Genomic DNA, 21,116 nt, shown 5'->3' on the forward strand with positions numbered 1-21,116 from the left:
GAACTTCTAGAATGAGGCTCTATGATTTTTTGTAGCTAGGGAGGGAGGGAGATACCTCAAAGGGTGCACTTTGATGCCAAAAAATACCAGCTCTCATTGAGCCGTCGGAATTAGTTCTAACGGGAAGATGAGGAGAGTCTGGAGGTAGGAATTGATGTATAATCCCCGAGGCCATAACGAGGATTTTTTTGGGGTGAGGACGAATTTTTTTAGGGAGAGGGGGTACAAAAGGAACTTTAAAAAACGTATCAAATGTGAAATTGATATATACTCCCTTTTTATTTCTGGGAATATTTCTGGTGTATGCTTTTATTATGAATATAAAGAGTAACATTAAACCCCAAAATGAGCATAATCTATTTCGTATAGGAGATGGAGTGCCCTTCCTCATCCACACCTCCGCCTCATGATCGGAGAAACTTCAGAGGGTGCTCATTAGATTAGAAATTGAGAGTTCTAGTCTTGAGAGTATAAGTTCTTGAAACGTATTTACAACTCTATTTTATTAGGTGGCCAGCAATTACCCCCCGGAAAATACCCCCCACCATAAAATAACGCCTCGCAAAAATTACCCCCCCCCCGTCGGAAAATCCCCTCCCCAAGGAAAATAACCCCTGTGGAAAATAAGGCTTTCCAAATTTGAGAATTTTATTCGAGTTTTAGTTTTTTAATTTCCGTAGGGAAAAGAAATTTTGGTACTTGTGTATTATGCGCCATTCACTCCAGTCTACAATATGTGTAAAACATGAGACAAAACTGGTTTCTTCGTTACTTTATAAACAAATTTCGGCAATAGATTTGCACATACGGAGGGGGGGGGGAGTATGGCAGGTCTGTATCGAAAATGTGTTAGATGCAATTATTCTGCATATAAAGACGTAAGAATTGTTTTCTGACTTCAAACAATCCAAATACTTTGCCCCCCCCCCCTTATGTGCAAATATATAGCCCTAATGGTACTTGTGTAGAATCTGGCTACACACGCGAGAAGGGAGGTCTCGTTAATGCTAGTGAAATAAAACAAAATAAGATGAAAATATAATAGTTCAGAAACAATACAATACCGCCTCGCAAAAATTAACCCCAGGCGGAAAATCCCCTCCCCCCAGACAATAACCCCCCGTGAAAAATAAGGCTTTCCAAATCTGAGAATTTTATTTGAGTTTTAGTTTTTAAATTTACTTAGGGGGAAGAAATTTTGGTACTTGTGTATTATGCGCCACTCACTCCAGTTTACACTATGTGTAAAACACGAGAACAAACCGGTTTCTTCGTTACTTTATAAACAAATTTCGGCAATAGATTTGCACATTACGGGGGGGGGGGGGGTATAGCGGGTCTATATTTAAAATTTGTTATATACAATTATTGTGCATATTACGAGGTAAGAATTTTTTTCTGACTTCAAACTATCCAAATACTGTGCCCCCCCCCCTTATGTGCAAATATATAGCCAAATGGTACTTGTGTAGAATCTGGCTACACACGTGAGAAGGGAGGCCTCGTTAATGCTAGTGAAATAAAACAAAATAAGATGAAAATATAATAGTTCAGGAACAATACAACACCGCATCACAAAAATTAACCCCCGGCGGATAATCCCCTCCCCCAAGAAATAACCCCCCCGTAGAAAATAAGGCTTTCCATAGTTGAGACTTTTAGTTTAGTTTGAGTTGATTGACTTTCGTAGGGGGGAAGAAAGTTTGGAACTTGTGTATTATGCACCACTCGCTCCAGTTTACACTGGATGTACAACTAGAGAACCAACCAGTTTCTTCGTCACTTTAGAAACAAATTTGGGCAATAGTTTTGCACATTAGGGGGGGGGTATAGAGGGTCTCTATTGAAAATGTGTTAGGTACAATTATTCTGCATATTACGAGGTAAGAATTGTTTTCTGACTTCAAACTATCCAAATCCTTTGCCCCCCCCCCTTATGTGCAAATATATAGCCCAAGTGGTACTTGTGTAGAATATGGCTACACACGCGAGAAGGGAGGTCTCGTTAATGCTAGTGAAATAAAACAAAATAAGATGAAAATATAATAGTTCAGAAACAATACAATACCGCCTCGCAAAAATTAACCCCCGGTGGAAAATCCCCTCCCCCAGGAATATAACCCCCCATAGAAAATAACGCTTTACAAATTTGAGTATTTTATTCGAGTTTTAGTTTTTTAATTTCTGGTAGTGGACGAACTTTTGGAACTTGTGTATTATGCGCCACTCACTCCAGTTAACACTCTGTGTACAACACGAAAACACACCGGTTTCTTCGTTACTTTATAAACAAATTTCGGCAATAGATTTGTGCATTAGGGGGGGGGGGGTATAGCGGGTCTATATTGAAAATGTGTTAGATACAATTCTTCTGCATATTACGAATTAATAATAGTTTTCTGAATTAAAAATATCCAAATCATGGGCCCCCCCCCCCCTTATGCGCAAATATATAGGCCAAATGGTACTTGTGTAGAACCTGGGTAAAAACCCGCGAAGAGACGCTTCGTTAATGCTAGTGAAATAGAAAAAAATAAGATGAAAATATAATAGTTCAGAACCAAATATGGGATATATATTTGCATATTAGGGGGGGGGGTTAAATCAGAGCACATATTAAAGACTTAGGTACTTTTCAATTATCTGGTACCCAAGCGATAATGTGAAGATCAGATAGGATAAAAACCGGTTAGTCTGCACCACGCGATACAGATACCCAGTACTAAAACAGGGGTACTAAAATAAAACAAAATAGGATCAAAATATAATGGTTTATAAACAAAATTATAAGATTTACAAATTACAATTATGCGCCCAAAACACTGTAATATAGTGGGTACTGTCTTTGGCAGAACCCACTCTTTTTCTATCTTTGGAAAATCCCAACTTGTAATTTCAACATCCATGTCCATTCAGTCACTTATCTTAGCAGAATAACAGGTTTTATCTGATCTTCGCATTATTGCGTGGATACCAGCTAATTGGAAAGCACCAATATGTAACCTAGCCTAACCTAGCTACCTTTTAGTCCCCCTAAACCCCAAAATACTAAAGTTTAAATCTTTGTAACGGAGTATCTCACTATGCAGCGGAAACCTGTTTATCTGCAGCGGCTTTGAGATTTCGATGCGGTCTTTCTTTTGTGTCTTTGTCTTGTCTTGCGCTAAACTGAAAGAAACTAACAAAGAAACGGGTTTGTTCTCTAGTTTTACACAGCGTAAACCTGAGTGAGTGGCGCATAATACATAAGCGTCAAAATTCCTTCCCCCTACGGAAATTAAAAAAACAAAAAACAACTCAAATAAAATTCTCAAATTTGAAAAGCCTAATTATCCACGGGGGGGGGGGGGGGCAGGGGGCATCTTTCAGGTGCATTTTCACCGGAAGTGGGGGGTGTCAACGCCTAGAACCATTTTATTAGTTATTCTTTTTTCCTTTTCAAATTATCGAAAACTTTCGGCCTTTTCAAGACAAGATATCTTGTCCAGGACAAGATTTGATATCTCCTCGAAGCTTGTCCTTAACCTGCTGGTTTGACAAGTGTCAATCCCCTGTATTATTACCTCTGAAGACGAAGGTTTTTTTTATTATTATACCGGCCTACCGGGTGTTTACTATTGACGGGTGATACTATTCCAGTTTTTGGGCTGTGACGTTGTCATCTGAAAGGCTGTGACATTGTCATCCCAATGAAATAGGCACATTGGCCTTAACTGAAAAAAAAAGAAAAAAAAAGGCGTCGATGCAGAATATCGTTTTTAGCCATTTTGCTTGTTTTTTCAAGCTAACGAATTTTCCTCATTATTCAAGCCAAGAGACAGTTAGTTTCCTAAATAGGGCTATTAAACAAGACGTTTCTAATAATTTACTTCTTTTTTTTTATCTGACTCTAGTTTTAGGATTTATGGGCTATTTTATTTTTTTACTATCGGGCGTGGTCGTCTCTTACCAGGTTGCTAGCTATCGCTGCAACCCGAATTTAATATAACGGGGCTAAGAACTGACCCTTGTGATGTTAAACACACAGATAAGAACTTGAGTGTGATGTTAAAATCAAACCCATATCAATTATAAATCTTTTTTGGCAACAAGTATGACTATAGTTTGGCCCGGGAATTAGGTTTGTCAAGCGGTTTATTGTAGCACATTCAAATAAAGATGCTCTTCCACTATACAGAGTTGCCGTTAGGAACAACTCTTAGACCCCCTCCCCTATATTTTTTTTGTGAAATGACATCCCTATGTTGCTACCACACATCTCGATCCTTTTCTTTTTTAAGAATATTAAATTTTTATCTCCCCTCAACAGGTTCGAGCGGCAGCCCTATTTGCCATAGGCACATTTATAAGTTCAGTGTCAACAAGGAACGATCACGCGAACAACATCGATCATGGAGTGGCTCTGAAAATACTTGGCACCGTCTCGCAGGATGCCAATGTTGTTGTCAGGAAGGTAAACGATTCCTCGAATCCTATTAATCCAAAATCAATTTCCGGAATTGCTGCAAAACATGGCGTTTCGCCATATGAAACGTATTCATTTGTATTCATTTGGTTTGCCCTCTTATTGAATAGACTTACTTATGTTGTTTGGCAAATAGAAGGATCAGATCATCGGCTCTCATATTGGGTGTTAATTGCCCCTGAGGGGTATTTAATATAGATTAATGGGAATCCAGGGGATATTGATCAAAACATACTGAATTTTGAAAAATATGAATAGTTTTTTTTTGTTATTTTTCCAAAAAGTGGGATAGAAAAGAAATTACAGAATTGAACAGAAGGGAATCCTTGGCGCTTCAACGTCAGCGTAGTAGGAATTAAAACTACTAGCGCTACTTCTAGCGTTATTACAAGGGTACCAATTTACGAAAATGTGGAGAGGCGGGATTTTTTTTTTCTATTCTAGTGAAGATACAAAAAACATACTTTTTGAAGCCTAGGTGAATGGGGTAGTTTTGTAGTTGTTTGACTTTTTCAATGAAAATACCAAAAAGGAAGTTTCAAAATCTGGGAGGGGACACGAATACCCAACTGTGTCTTATCTTTAGCTCAATGCAAAATAAAAGTAAAAGAAATAAATAAAATAAATTCAAATTTATTAAAAGTATTTTTTATCTAGCTTTGTATAGTTAGCTGCATGACTTTGCCATATAACGCTTGATGGTTTTGACAGTTTGATTTTCTCTGACATGAAATTGACTTTCCTCTCTTATCAGTTCCCCATACTATTCCCGCAGTAATCTGATTATGTAATAAATATGATAAAGCATAACCATTCAATCTCACTAAGAATGTTAAGCCATTTCACAAACTTATTAATCGAACGAACTGATGAAATACATTTTTTCCCATCAAAAACATTTTTATTTATTTGTGTCTTTGGGATGGAGAGGAAGCGTGTGTAGCTGTTAGTGAGTTGTTAGTCGTTAGTAGTGAGTTGTATAATTAAAGATTTAATTGTAAAGTTAAGGTTTCAAATTAAAGGATTCAAACTATGCCTCAAGGGATATTTATGGCACTTCCCATAAGTCATGTTTCATTGATATTAATCAACTGTGCATTATTATTTCATTTCAAAATATCAAATAACGGTTTTTTATAATGCTAGTTTGTACCACTACTCTATATTGATAAATCCTCGCAGTCTGGGCTATTTTCTAATTGCTATCTGTGCCGGGAATCAATCCTTACAGTAAACGGCACTTTCCCAGAGACAGAATTGCTTCATAAGATGAGAATATATCCCGTCATAAGATGACGGGAAAAGACATTAAGCCTTTCTTAAAAAAAGGCTTATTACGCTTAAGCTTTGTAGGGATAGTTTGTGCACTCAACGAATATGTTAATAAATCGCTAATCAAAATACGTTTTGACCCCTTATTTGACTCTACCATCAGCAATAGAAGCTACCATGTTAGTTCTTTTTGTACTTATCATGCTAGGAATTCATCAATTTTTTGGTTATTTGGTGATTTAGGACCAAAATAGTAGTAAACGGGTGCTTGTTTATTAACGGCTTTGTTTTTACTTTTGATTCTTCCTTGAAATGGGTTTGTTTTATATATGGTTTTAAATAGTATGTTGTAAACATAGGGGGGGGGGGTAATAATGATATAGGATTTTGTATGGGTTGAATAAGACATGATCAGAAATTTCGTTAGTTTTAGGATTCTTCTTTAAATATGTTCTTTTAAGACAACACTGTCTATGTATGACGTAAAAAAAAAAAAAAAAAAAAAAACGAAAATATAAAAACAATTCAGAAACCAAAAAAAGAAGGTGATCTTCAGCCAGTCGAAGGTAAGCACAACGAACAATGACGGCTTGGCGGAGGTTCTTGCCAAAATATTCGCTTTGTCTTTTCGTTTCGCTTCTCTTCCACTGGCCAAAAATTACCCTTACTTCGTGGTTACTTCATTATTTTTATATTTTTATCAAAATTCACGATTTTTTTAAGAGGGGGGTGGGCCTTGTGGATTAAGGAGTACCTGATTCGGCCCTTAAATTCATAATCAGAGAAAATTCCTCCATAATTTTACTTCGTTTGTTCTTAATTGAGTATCTGAACTCTAAAGGGCAAGGTTTCTCATTTACACAGTAAATGGTATTATTTCATATTTAATTGTGAGTGAAACCTGTTCTAAATAGTAACTGATGTGGTTCTTAAACCGAAAACCAGGGAAACTGCCTTATTAATTTGATTCGTGTTCAATTTCTTTGTCATGGAGATTCTAATAGAAATTAATGGCTGCACGGGGGGATTCTTATGGAGTATTCCACTTTCATAGTAAATAAAAATACGCACACGATAAAAAGAAACGGAACAGTAAAGAAGAAATAAGCACAACAAAGGACAAAGAAGTAAACTGAAGTAAAAAATTAACTAAAGACTATATTATAAACACAGTTATATTGGATTTCGGTTGCATCCATGAATTCAAGCATCTATATTAATAAATTATTGGCTACTGATGACCAATAAAATTTTGAAATTTCTTGAACCCTCTCCTCCCCCTCTTGTCCTGTTACTTGTACTTGCTGCAGGACCAGACGTGAACACCTCACACGGCATCTAGAAGACTCCGTACGGTTTACTCCCATGTGTCACGATCTTAGCGTCATCTCTTCAGCAAACCAGAGCCAGCAGCTCTTTGTCTTGTTGGCCCCTCTTGAAGCATTGGCCTCTTGAAATGTGGCATAAAATGCAATTTTTACTGATTTTGACCACATCCTCTCAGGAAGCACATGATGATGATTGTTACAAAAATGACAAAGCTGATATGTTTCTTAGATCGAAGTCTGGTATCTCTCATGTACTCTGAACATTTATTTTTGTTCGCAAATTGATCTAAGCGTCTCTTTTTTGATCCATTGATCCAGCAGTTCTTTGTCCTGTTGGACCCTCTTGAAGCATTGGAAAATATGGCATAGAATGCAATTTTTACTGATTTTGACCACAGCCTCTCAGGAAGCACGTTATGATCTAAATGATTGTTACAAAAATGACAAAGCTGATGTGTTTCTTAGATCGAAGTCTGGTATCTCTCATGTACTCTGAACATGTACTTTTGTTCGCAAATTGATCTTAGCGTCATCTCTTCAGCAAACCAGAGCCAGCAGCTCTTTGTCCTGTTGGTCCCTCTTGAAGCATTGGAAAATGTGGCATAATATGCAATTTTTACTGATTTTGACCACACCCGCTTAGGAAGCACACTATGATGATTGTTACAAAAATGACAAAGCTGATATGTTTCTTTATCGAAGTCTGGTATCTCTCATGTACTCTGATCAATACTTTTGCTCGCAAATTGATCTTAGCGTCATCTCTTCAGCAAACCAGAGCCAGCAGCTCTTTGTCCTGTTGGCCCCTCTTGAAGCATTGGAAAATGTGGCATAAAATGCAATTTTTACTGATTTTGACCACATTCTCTCAGGAAGCACGTTATGATGATTGTTACAAAAATGACAAAGCTGATATGTTTCTTAGATCGAAGTCTGGTATCTCTCATGCACTCTGAACATGCACTTTTCTTCGCAAATTGATTTCTGGATTGTGTTTTTTTCAATCTATGTGTCAAGGAGATTTCAATGAAAACTAAAATCTAATCAATACTTTAATCGTGAATGAAGAACACAACTACAGTAGGAGAAAACACGCTTACACAGAAGAATAGGAATTATAAAGAATATAAGTAAACAAAGTACACCAAAGAAAACACTATGGATACTGTCAGTAGTTACTCAGTCAATAACTTTTGGGGGGGGGAGGGGGGATCAATGGGTCTGTGAGGCCTTAGCCTTGAACCAGAGTGCATGGTCCGCCCTGCCATAAAATTAAATTAAACACCATGGTTTAAAGAATAAACTGTTTCCTAAATTATAAACAAATCACTTTAGATTTCATATGATGGTTCCAAATGATTTTGGTACAAAATTCAAGCTACTTATTTATATATTAATGGCTAATAGAACACATTTCTAACTGATATAATATTAGCAATTTGATAAGAAACCCTCTCTTCCCTTAAAGAGATGTTCTGGTAAAAATTGTTCTTGGGAAAATGAATTTCCAAACCTAAGGTTGGTATCCCTGGTGTCCTGGAAAAAAAAATTGTTCACAAAATGGCTTCTTAATTCGGTTTATATTCAATTTCTTTTTTCTTGAGAGGGAGACATTTTTTTTTTATCACTTTATCTCATCAGCAAAATGCAGTTTGGATAAATCTAATTGTTTATTTTAAGAAAGTCATTTCTTCAGATTGTATTTTTCTTAAAAGTTGAAGGCGAAGATGAATCAATGCTTGGGAATTTTGACTTAATTTCCTCTCCATTTAGCGAGAAACATTGAATAATGATCTATTAAGAAACTTTTAAGATATTTATAAGAAACTTTTAGTAATTTATTAGACATTAGCATCTTATATTAATTGTATTTAATAATAATTTTTGTATTAATAAGATACTTATAGGAAATAATTAATAAGTGTTCAATAAGTATTATTATGATTATTAGCATTAAATTAATATTATCAATACATTAATTGTTTGGTCTGGATTGGACAATCTTCAAAATATTATGTAACTAGCTAGCTATTGTTATCCATGAGACTTTATGTTATGACATTTCGGTGTAAAATAACAGCCTGTTTTTCTTTTTCTTCACATCATTCAATTAATTACCATCCATATTCTTTTTCCGTAATGTGTGATTTTTTTTCGTTTATAAAAGCATTTTGCATGGTTTTATCCAATGTGTCAAAATAGAAAATTAAAATGTCAAAATTCAAATTAAATTTAGCCGCACTTTTTTGTAACGTCACCTAATAAACAAGATACGTGATTCCCGTCGAGATTTGATACAGTTTCTGTTGCAATATTATATTATTAAATGTTCTATATTATTAAAAAAAAATAATTTAATATGGGTTTCTTCACTTTTATTTAATGCACAATTTTTCCATTTTTTATTCAGCTATCCTTTGGTTTTGTGTTACGCAAGATAATAGGTCACGCTCTCGGCAGGAACTTAATTTGGTATGGGTCGGGGGGGGGGAATCCCTCCAGTCCAAGCTCCAGTTTCCCCCCCCCCTCTCCAGGCCTCAGTACCCCCTCTAGCTGGAACCTAGTTTCTTCAAAAATTTTGTCAAAACTAAGATAAGCCTTTATAATTGTCCAGAGAAACGGGCCAGTTTTCTTTAGTATATCTTTGCCTTTGTGGTAGGCATCAAAAATTTGTATAAATTCATTTTTGTTACATTTCTACGTGTAGGACAAAATCTTCGGGGGATGGGGGATTCGAACACCCTAACCCCCCTCCCCCTGGATACGGCCTTGCATTAGAATATACAATACCATTTAATTTTTTACTTCTTTTTAGCTTAAAATTATTCATGGATGTATCCAGCTGTTCCATGTACCCATGTTTTTTATTATATAATAAAAACGATATTTATTTATATAAAAATTTTCTTCAAATGCAAAAATATTTTCTTTGCGTGGCCAATTCACTTGCAACGCAGAATAAAAAACAATTCGTCCAACAATAGATGCTAGAATAATCGTCAAATGTAACAAAACTCCAGATAACAAAATAGAAAAAAAAGATAGATTATTCGTGCGAGAAAAAAAGAGAGCAATTCTATCTTCAAAATAGAGAAAATAATTTTTTCATTGATAATACAGTTTAATACAGTTTATATAGCAATACAGTTATATTGCAAATTTAATAGAGCTTATGTAGCAACCCAAAGAAAAGAAATAAAAAAAAACTTTTACGTGGCCCTTAGTATTATAGTTTCTAATATGTTCTAAAATGCCAGAGTTTACTCTTATAACGATTGTAACAAATTAAATAACTGTTTAGTTTATAACCTAACAATACTTGAAAAAAAATTAGCGCCTATTTCAGACTATAGTACGGTAATCGTACACTTGACCCACATGTGGCCGTGTTGTTTGTACCAATTCTGCTGTAAAACCAATTTTAGCTGCTGTCTGGTAGGGCCGCACTTGTATCTCGAATGCAAACTTGCCCGACAGGCGACTCTTTGTCCTAGTGAAGAATTTCTTCCTTTGGTTTTCTTTCTTTAATATTCTAGCTATCGCTTTAACAGCACTGTGCTGATGTCCTGGGGGCATACAAAACTTGCATTTGTGTATTATATATATATATATATATATATCATATTAATGTGGAATTTATTGTATATTTAACATATGTAATTAAGTTTAACTTTAATATTTAAAAAGTTATGTTAAAGCTATGATCAATACTTTTTTTTCACTAGAAGGCCTTTGGACTCAATGTCGTCCTTTCTAACACTAATGATTTTCACTGATTGATTACGGTAAAGCAATCCTCATAAAATCAATCTGCTGTTTTTTTTTAATCCGCTGGATTTAGTGTTGCAAAGTCGTCAGACAATCGACATCATGTCGGCATTACTTTCTGTCGGCTTTTGCCTTGTTCCTGGAAGAAAATCCAGTTGCTCCGAAAAGAAAATCTAGGATATACTCTTGCTTGTCAAGTATTCAGTATTTAGGAGAAGCCACTCGTATCTAGCATTTCCTTCTTCTTTTTTAAATTCAGAACATCTATGGGGATTTTTGTTCAGTTCTATTAATTTTTCATATGTAGATTCAGTTAGCCTCTAACAAAATGGACTGATACGTATCATATTCAATTGAAAACAGGACTAACTCTCCTGAGGCTTGTAAATTTTAAATTATTCCATTTGAACAAGGAGCTCAAATCTTTAAATATTTTATTAATAATTAAGACAATATTCATTGAGTTCTTTAGGGCTCAGACTGAGCAAAAGATTATAATTTTTGTCATTTGGCTTAAGTTTGATTAGAATAAACCCCTCCCCCTCCCATTCGACTCCTGCATGCGTGGCAGTCAATCATTATGCATAATGGAGATAAGTTGTTTCAGTTTCTCGTTTTCATCATCATTTTCAATAATATCCATCTAGCATACTCTTAAAACTCACCTTCATCATTTCTAGATAGCATAATGGAGGCACGTTGTTTCAATTTCTCGTTTTCATCATCATTTTCAATGACATCCGCCAATCATGTTCTTAAAACTCATCTTCATCGTTTCTAGATATTTTCCTGCTATATTACAGACTATGCAATGGGACAATGAGTTTTAGCGACGAGCATATGCCCTAAATTATTGCGCAGCCAGAGAAGTCTGCGAAGTTCTGCTTCCCCTCCGCAGACACTTGTAACGTTCTAAAAGCAAAGATTTGATGTTTTATTTGATTGATTAAACACATCCTTCAGGCTGAAAGACTTTTGATCCTGGCTGGGAATAGCAAATCGAACAAATTTTTGTAGTGGCAGTTTCAGATCTAATGCTATTTAATACTAGATTAACCGTCTGTCAGCCTTTATTGAGTTAGTTCAATTGATTCATTCTTTAACACAAACGATCATTTTTACTTTTTTGTCGTAACGTCATCTACGTCATCTACACAAACGTCATCTACTGCATTTGCCACTTGAATCTATCTTCTGTGTCGACAATGAAAACAAAAAGTTTTTTTCTGTCGTCAAAAGATGACAAAAAGTTGACATTATCTCAACATTTTACAGATCGAGCGCCCTTCGCTCCGACAGACGAACAAATATGACATCAAAATTACTCGTCGTGTCGTGTTTTTTTTTTCAGAAAAGGCCAAGTTAAGTCTTATAAATGCTTGCTTATATATATTTGACATAAATAAGTATCTAATAAAAAATGTATAGTCTGGCTCACCGTTTCCCCTCCCATCACATTTTTTACACAATTTTTATTATTAGTTCCCGTGACGAGAGATATTCTCACTTTTTTACAATTTTAAAATTTCTAATTATAATTCTTCTAATTTTTTCTAATTATAACGAAAAATAGTGAATCTTTGACACTTGACACTAAATAATGTTGTCACGGAGGGGATTAAAAGGGTGTTGAGTAACGGAGAAGTACTTTAGAATGCCTAGGACATGATACAGATCCTTTATTGAGTTTACGAGACTTTGATGATCTTGATAATTTATCTGCTATTGCATCTATTTCTAAGTTTTAAGAAAGAACTTATTCGATATTTTGGCAGGTGGTAGGGGCTTGCTACTGATGTTAAAAATGCTGTTAAGTATCTTTGGGTGGTGTTGCGCCATTTTCTTTTTTTTCGATAACTTATTACGATGGTTTCATTTATTGAAAAGAATTCATAGTTATGGCTTGGCAGCAATTTAGATATTTACGAGATTGTTTGTGATATTGCTTTTTTCTGTTTCAAAACTTCTAGCATAGCTTCGTTTATTTGTTCATTTTTATTTTTTCGGTGAACCCTAACAAGAGTATTTTTTGTGCCCCAAATGTATATCAACGCATAAGAGATATGTAGCTTGCATTCCCTCTTCAGGGGACTTGACAACTTCTGAAATATACAAATGGCAGCCTCCATAGAAAGATAAATTTAATTAAAACTTAGATTACCTATCGTGCGATGCTAGGATGTCCAAAAAAATTGAAATTGAAAGAAAGTCCCCCCAGGGTAAATTCCCACGCGGAAAATCCCCCTGCGGACTCCCCCCCCCCTCGGAAAATTCCACCCGTGGAAAGTCCTTCCATGGACAATTCCTTCCATGCGGACCCCCGTCCACCCTGCTCAAAATTTTCCACGAAAAACCCCCCTCCCTGCTGAAAATTTCCCTTCAATGGGGAATCGAGTCCATAAATTGAAAAAAATGAATAATTATAACGAATCGATAAACATGAGCGGGATGGGAAAACTTTTATACATTAAATATTGTAAAAGGGCATTCAAGAACTTCTTAAATTTCTTTGCAATTGGATGAACAGTGTAGTAATGCAACACCGCAAGCCAAAGCACATAGTCTGGGTTATATGCCACGTATCGCCATTAACTGGTACGGGTTGCTCTTTAAAAAGTCAAGATCTTTACCACGGATCCTATGTATCTCGCATTGAAAGCTATATAATTATTTACTAAATTTACAAGACAAATTAATTGATTTTGTCTACAACAACAACTTGGGAAGAATACCCCTATCAGAAGGTCTCTACATTTAACTTAGAGGTAAACGAAAACTACATGGATACAAAACAAAACAAAATTATGGATACAAAACAAAATGGATACGATGTAAAACAAAACAAATTATTGGAAGTTTTAGATAGTTAAACCTTTTTTGTTCTCCTGGTTTTTACCCCGTGTAATAATAATAATAATAATTTATTTATAACCCACTTTTATACAAAACAAGCGGAGTAAAGTACATTAAAAAGGAAAAAAAAAATCAATAAAATACACAGAAACAAAGATAACTTAAACCTTAATCACTGACAAAAACACACGGATAATATTATGGTTTGGGCCTAGGGGCACAAAGGCATTTCTTATCAAATTATTACTAAGCAATTCAAACGATTGGATAATGTCGGTAGCACCATACTTCTCAATAATACGTGTGATTCACGAAACGTCTAAGTACATCGAAGTTTATGCAGATGAAGTTCTGTATTGCGGCTCCATGTTTATAAAACAGTGGCCCTTGACTTTTATGTAATGAAAAAAAACTTGAACATATTTTCCCTCTTATTATCATACGTCTTCTAATTTTTCCCTTGTCCACCTATATGTAATTTATTGTAATGCGTTTATTTTAAGACGCTTTCTTTCGCTATTTTAGGTAAGTTTTACAGAGTCAAAGCTTTTCCCAACTCTTTCCTTTAGGGATACGCATCCCCTTCTGTGAATAGGGGACTAACCTTCGAAAGTTACCTCCGATAATATATTTTGCATATGGACTCCCAAAGACGGAAGATGTAATTTTTATTTGAAAATATTTTTGGAGGCTGATTGCCCTATCATTTGTTCTCAAGTGTTTTACCTCTTTGAAAGCTGTTCCACTTAACTCTTACAATTTAATTGCTTTCACTTCGATCTTCTTACAATTCTTAATGGAGTACATTAAAATGACTATTTAACATCCAAGACAAAAAATGATTGAATAAAATTTTTCTTTTGGGGGAGAAATTTCTTCCTTTCAAGAACTGTGATGAAGTCTTCAGAAAATGTCGAAAAACATTTGTGAAGTATATTTTCTAAAATAACTGTCTATTTTGTTTTTTCGTTTCTATAAATTATAACTGCTGTTGCAAGTTGAACTTTTCTAAAGTTTGGGCTTCCTTCCAAGTTTTACTTTCTAGAGCCATATTCTAAATTCAATATTTTTTTTTACTATCCACTTTTCCTGTGAAGAATAAGAACGAATTATTGCTTCTTTGATTTTGCGAATGAATAGATTTGGGAACACTTTGTAAAAGTTTTTAAACAAAGCGTGATAACACAAAGTTGGATAAAACATAGAATAGAACATAGAAAAAAGGATAAAACATAAACATAAAACATAGATAATACATGATTTGTTTTTCATGTTCATTTTAGCTTGTTGCCTTAGGTTATTTAGCCATTTAGGTGAATTAAGAAATAATTTCCAAACATTTTGCCAAATTTTCTGCAAAAGTTCTCTTATGCTACAAAAAAGGTTGTTAATTTTGTAATACCAAAGAAAAAAAAATCATCACCTAATCATAAATACATTTTAGAAATTCTCATTTTGTTTCTAGAGCATAGGCCGGAATAAGAGTTCAAAATTACAATTTTGTTGCTGATTGTTTATATGAATAATTTTTTTTTTTGCAAGTTGAAATTTTTAGGAGTTTGAGTCCTTTTCTAAGTTGTTCTAGAGGCCATATTTTATTCAAAGTGCGTGTTTTCTCACTTATTCCTGTGAAGAAACCGAACCGCTTTAGTTCCCTAATCTGGCGACTGAATAAATACTGGGACGCCTCATAAAACTATTGCAACATCGCTAAAGATAGTAAATCCCAAAAGAAGGGGCAAACAAATGAGGGAAGGCGTCAGGACATCGACACGTCAAGACCACTACCGTCAGGACATCGACAAAAAATCCGTCAGAACCACTAACCGTCAGGACTTCGACAGTCACAATCGCTACCCGTCAGAACGTCGACAAATCGTCATAACATCTAAGATTTCAAAACTTTTGTTTCTAGGACATCTAGGGGCAAAAGTCACAGGTCGGATTAGCATACGTACATAATATATGCTATTCTTTACCCCCACCCCGTCATGTGCTAATATATAGCCGAAATTTTTTTTCTAAACTATTATATACTTATTACTATTATATAAACTTACAAAATTTTTTGTATCGATGTCCTGACGGATTTTATAGATGTCCTGACGTGTCGATGTTATGACTGTCGACGTTCTGACGGGTAGCGATTGTGACTATCGATGTCCTGATGTGTCGATGTTACGACTGTCGACGTTCTGACTGATTAGTGGTTCTGACAGATTTTCCTTGTCGACGAAATGACGTTTAGTGCATGTGACGGTTAGATGAAATGGTAGCACCCCAACAAATGATATTTATTCCCATACCCTCTTTTTTAAGCTTGTTGCTTTTGGTGTTAAGTAATTTTGGTGAATTAAAAAAGATTTTTCCAAAATTTCCGCTCAAGTTATTAGCAAAATGAGGAAAGAATATGTTCAATGATATTCAATAATTTGATAGCTCATTAGTTTCGGTCAGATTTAAGGTGTATAGATGTGTAAAATATTACTTAGTATCGAACCTAGGAATTTACATTAGTATTTATGTTAAAATTTGATATCTCCAGGAATTGGTTGCTGCATTTCAGTGGGTTGTATTTGCTTTTGAGTCTTCATTTACACAAATCGTTTGTCAGCAAATACAAGAAGAAGAAGCAGCCGTTTCACTGTCTTCGTTAACTCTAGGTATTTTTTTGCTGTTTCATTTGATATTCTTTCTATTCTAATTATATTTGAGATATAATTACTCTCTCTATCTCTCTCTCTCTCTCTCTCTTCCTTCCTCCTCTCTCTCTCTCCATTTCCCTCTCCCTCTCTCGTTTCCCCCCTCTCTCTCTCTCTCTCTCTCTCTCTCTCTCTCTCTCTCTTTTTCTCTCTCTCTCTCTGTCTTTTTCCTTTTCCAATGTATTTTCCTCGATTAAACGACAAAAATTTTTCTTACTGTTTCCCTTTACTTGTCTTTGCCATTGACCTTTCTTTACGCCTGCTTTTTTTTTAGTTAACTCTAAACAATGAAACCATACGTCTTCTTATTCTTCCTGTTGTTTGTTTTCAGGCAATTAGTAATGCTCAATGTGAAATGAATCATTCTAGCAACAAGAAGCCCAATATTAGTGCCAATCTAGTAGCTCCAACTATTTTGTAGCCAAGCAATGCCCTTTAATGTCAGTGGTAATTCTATCAACTGTCTCTACCTGTCTGTCTGAAGAAAATTTGAACAAGAACACTATTTTATATACCTTTGAACTTGGCAAAAAAATTCCAATCAATATTTCAAGCATTCAATAATTTAGAAATCATTTCTATGAATAATCTTTTTTGATTTGAGCAGCTTAAGCCAATTTAAGCTTTTACGACAGCTCAACTTCCTTCTGACTAGGCTCTAGTAGTCCAGGTTGGGCTCAAAAGTACTTTCTTTGGTATTTAATTCTAATAAGCATCTTCTTAATTATTTATTTTGTATATCACATAGCAAGGCTGTGTCATTTAATAAGCTGTAATTTTTTCGAAGTTTGCCAGTTATCAAGGTCATCCTGTAACGCTGTTAATTGTCATTGTTCTGGTCTGGTAAGCTTGTGAAAGGTACGCCCTATTGCTACTATGGGGCTAAACAGACAGGGTATCTTTTCCAGGAATATAGATGGACAAATGAGCTTATGGTAGAGCGGAGAGCCATATCCATCGTACAATGCTGGACTAGTTTCCACCTTTTATGCTCAAGCTTTTTATTTGAAGGGGTATTCTGCCAATGGTAGTAGTAGTAGTAGTAGTATATCAAATACTATACTATTCAGTATTCAGGGCTTTTAGTATCCCTCAATTTTTCGGGATTTCCCAAATGCCCCTAAAAGAAAATTGGGTTCTACGACGTTCAAGATTAACGTTTGTAAATAAATAAAACGATAGCACGACAGTCAAATTGTAAGCTTCTGTTGACTTCAATTTCCATTGAGATTTCGGTTAACCCAATCTTTTTTCAGAGAACTCCGTGGAAACCCCTAAAAGTTCGGGAATAGTTGAAGTACTGATACAGTTCACACAAAATACGGGTTTTTACTGACTGTTATACTATTCATTTAATCATTTATTATACACTTAATTTTATTTATTTCATTATAGTTTTATTTTTAATAATAGAGCTTGTTTTGTTTTATTTCTTTTATTTTTAATTAAAAATTTTTTTTTAATGTTAATATTGATTTTAGTATTTATATAAATATTGACATTTTTGTGATTTTTTTCTATGATTGTATGATTCTTATTGTTATTTACTTTTCAAGTTTAATTCTTTCTAAAAATCTTGTAGATTCCTCTTCGTTAACACCTATGAAAAGAAACCAAATTCGGGATCGTGTTCTCTCAACAGCTACCCTTGGAACAAGTCCTGACAGACTAAGGCTACTTTCAAATGGAACTGAATTCAGAATTCCAGAGTTACAGCTCACATCATCAGCTAGCCTGCAAAATCTTCGGAGAACTGCTTCAGCTCATTCGCTTAACAGCCCTTCTGGTATAATAGGGCTTTTCAAAATATATTTCAGTGACATGTAGAAATCTTATAAGAATTTTAACGCCCAGGCCCTTTTTTTATAAGATGCATGAATTGATTTATCCTACTTCATATAATGGGTCTCGAATATGAAAACGAAAATGGGGTGACTTTTTAGTTGTGTCACTTTATTTGCGCTACTCTATTTGGGACAAAAATTTTGTATTTAGCTGTTTGTTTGCAAAGTAATATTATTCAAAATTTCACCCGTTTCAAGAAACTACTTGTTTTTTTAAAGATTTATGAGAACCATTTAAGTACCAAGAATATCAGAATGAAATTATTTTTGTGTCCCTAGCTTATCTTCGGTCTCTTCATCAGGGGTGTACTTTGCTATGGGGAAGTGGGGCAACTGTCCTTTACAGACCCCAGTTTGGTCCCCCCCTAGCTGAAATTTAATCTTTTCAAAAATCTTATCAAAACTAAGATAAGCCTTCATAAGTCAAACATCCAGGGAAACAGGTCAGTTTTCCATAGTATAACTTAGCCTTTATGGTACTATATGGCTCATTTTTAATTTTTCTCTGTCATTTTCACTTGATTTGGGAAAATTGGCTTTAACTCCTCCCCTCCCCCAGGATTTCGACGAAATTACGCCAGTGCTCTTCATGCCTGAAACCGCCATTTTATTCGATTTTTTTTTTGGCTGTTTTAAAATTATTTTAAATAAATTATAAAAGTTTTATAAAAAAGATTTTGAAAGCAGCACCGTATTTTTATCAGTCCTGCTATTTTGAACCGTGAAAGTAAATACATAAACTAATTATTTGAATTTGCCAACCGCATTCGCACGTAATTATTCAAACAGTAACAATATATTGATTTCCAAAGACAATTACTACATCAAAGGCAAGCTGTACTTTTTTAAGCTGCTTTGTTTCATATGTTTTTTTATAACAAGTTTTCTTCTTTTTTTAATTTTGGGCTCGAAAACAGCATAACTGCTTCTCATTGAAGCGGTTTTTTCATTAAAAATGGAATTCCCGATATTTGATAAATTTTGAAGGTGTCTACGATTGTGTCAGATTCCAAATAAACCAATCCAAACAATCAGATTTCATGTTGGTTATCGTCGTTACTTCATATTTGGGGGCTTCGGGTTTTGAATTCACCCAAAATTATTTACTTCGTGTAAAGAAAAGGATCTATTAATTTACAAACTTTCCAAGTTTTGCACCAAAATGCACCCAGTTTTGCACCCACAAATGATCATAAGAGAGTCATTGGATACTAATTCAGTTTTACCTTTTCTTGTCTCTAGGCAATTCTCTCACTTAAGTCCTTTAATATTGACAAGAAAATACCGAATATTATAATTACTGCAAAGCTGTTTTGAGCTTTACATTAATTCTAGACTGCTTTGAAGGGCTGCTTTGAGCTTTCCATTAACTCTAGGCTGCTTTGAAGGGCTGCTCTGGACTAATTCTGGGCTGCTTTAAGCTATCGTGTTTTGCTACTTTTTTACACTTCCACACTTTAATCTTGCACAATCAAGTGCAATGGACTTTATATTCATTGTATTTTAGACGTATAAAATTAAAAAAAACATCGGATAAAAATGGAATTGCTGCAAAGATATTTCGTTAATATCTGTCAGTTTCATATTTACCTTACTATGGCCAGTAATAGTTATAACAATAGTACAGCAATAGTAAACAATAGTTATGAGTGTGGAATAACCAGATTACAAGTCATGTTAACAATTCACTCCAAAATACTTAGCATTTAGCTCCATGATAATACTACTACTACTACTACTAACAACTCATCGCAGCACCAAGCCGCCTGAGGCCAACACAGCTACGCACGCTCCTCCTCCACCCCAATCTATTCAAAGCCTCCCTTTTTACACCCGCCCATGAAGCTCCCATTTCCTTTAAATCTTTCTTTATGACGTCCTCCCACCCCAGACGGGGACGACCTGCTTTCCGTTTAGCCCCAGATGGCTGGCCGAAAAGAACAATCTTCGGCAATCTGTCCTCCTTCATCCGAACAACATGCCCTAACCACCTCAACCTTTCTTTCATTATAGACCTAGAAAGCGGTATTGAACCACATTTTTCATATAGCCTATTGTTTGAAATACGGTCAGTCAGCCGGGTACCCAGAACAATCCGTAAGCAATTTCCCTGGAAAACATCTAGAAAATATTCATCCAATTTTCGGAGCGTTCTTGCTTCAGAGCCATATTTGACCACTGTCATCACTAGATCTTATAATATTCTAATCTTGGTTTGTAGACTTATTTTCCTATTCTTCCAGACTTTTTTTTATTGTGAAAAAAAATCCTGAGCCCTGTCGATTCTAAATTTAACATCGTAACTGATCTCACAATCTTTAAACATAATAATACCAAAATAAGTGACGCTGCCCACCTGATCAATCTTTTCATTACCCAACGTCACCTTTTCATCTTCACTTATTCCTAGCCTTAGTGACTTGGTCTTCCTAACATTAATTTTCAAACCAATACTAGCACCCTGAACTCGCAAAACCTCTAAAACTTCATTCATTTTGCTCACACTTTCATCTAGGATGCTTAAATCATCAGCATAATCCAAGTCCAGGAGACTTTTTCCTCCCCATTTGATTCCGTGGTCTCCCAGTGCCTTTCCTGTGCTCCTTAAAACAAAGTCCATCAAAATAATCCATATAAAGGGGGATAGAACACAATCCTGCTTAACTCCTGATTTAATAAAAAACCAGCTGCTAACCTCATTTCCTACCTTAACCGCAGCAGTGTTATTCTCGTACATAGCACTAATCACTTTAATGTATTTGTCTGGTATACCATACAAGGATAAAACCTTTACTAAAGCTCCTCTATCAACAGAATCGAACGCTTGCTCATAATCTATAAAACTGAGAACCAAAGGTGTTTGAAAACTTAGGCACTTCTCAAT

General features: G+C 35.1%; 1 protein-coding gene across 1 annotated transcript in view; it reads left to right on the forward strand.

Annotated features, from left to right (window-relative positions):
* Positions 1–21,116, forward strand: part of LOC148951543 (regulatory-associated protein of mTOR-like) — a 322,491-nt gene that overhangs the window by 184,087 nt on the left and 117,288 nt on the right. The window contains exons 10-12 of the mRNA XM_089091020.1: positions 4,310–4,453; positions 16,232–16,349; positions 17,971–18,174. Coding sequence (XP_088947146.1) covers positions 4,310–4,453; positions 16,232–16,349; positions 17,971–18,174 — 466 coding nt within the window. The remainder of the gene's footprint in view (positions 1–4,309; positions 4,454–16,231; positions 16,350–17,970; positions 18,175–21,116) is intronic.

Source organism: Artemia sp. Qi Xiang Cuo, chromosome 6, assembly GCF_049724085.1.
Source record: "Artemia sp. Qi Xiang Cuo chromosome 6, ASM4972408v1, whole genome shotgun sequence".
Lineage (NCBI taxonomy): Eukaryota > Metazoa > Arthropoda > Branchiopoda > Anostraca > Artemiidae > Artemia > Artemia sp. Qi Xiang Cuo.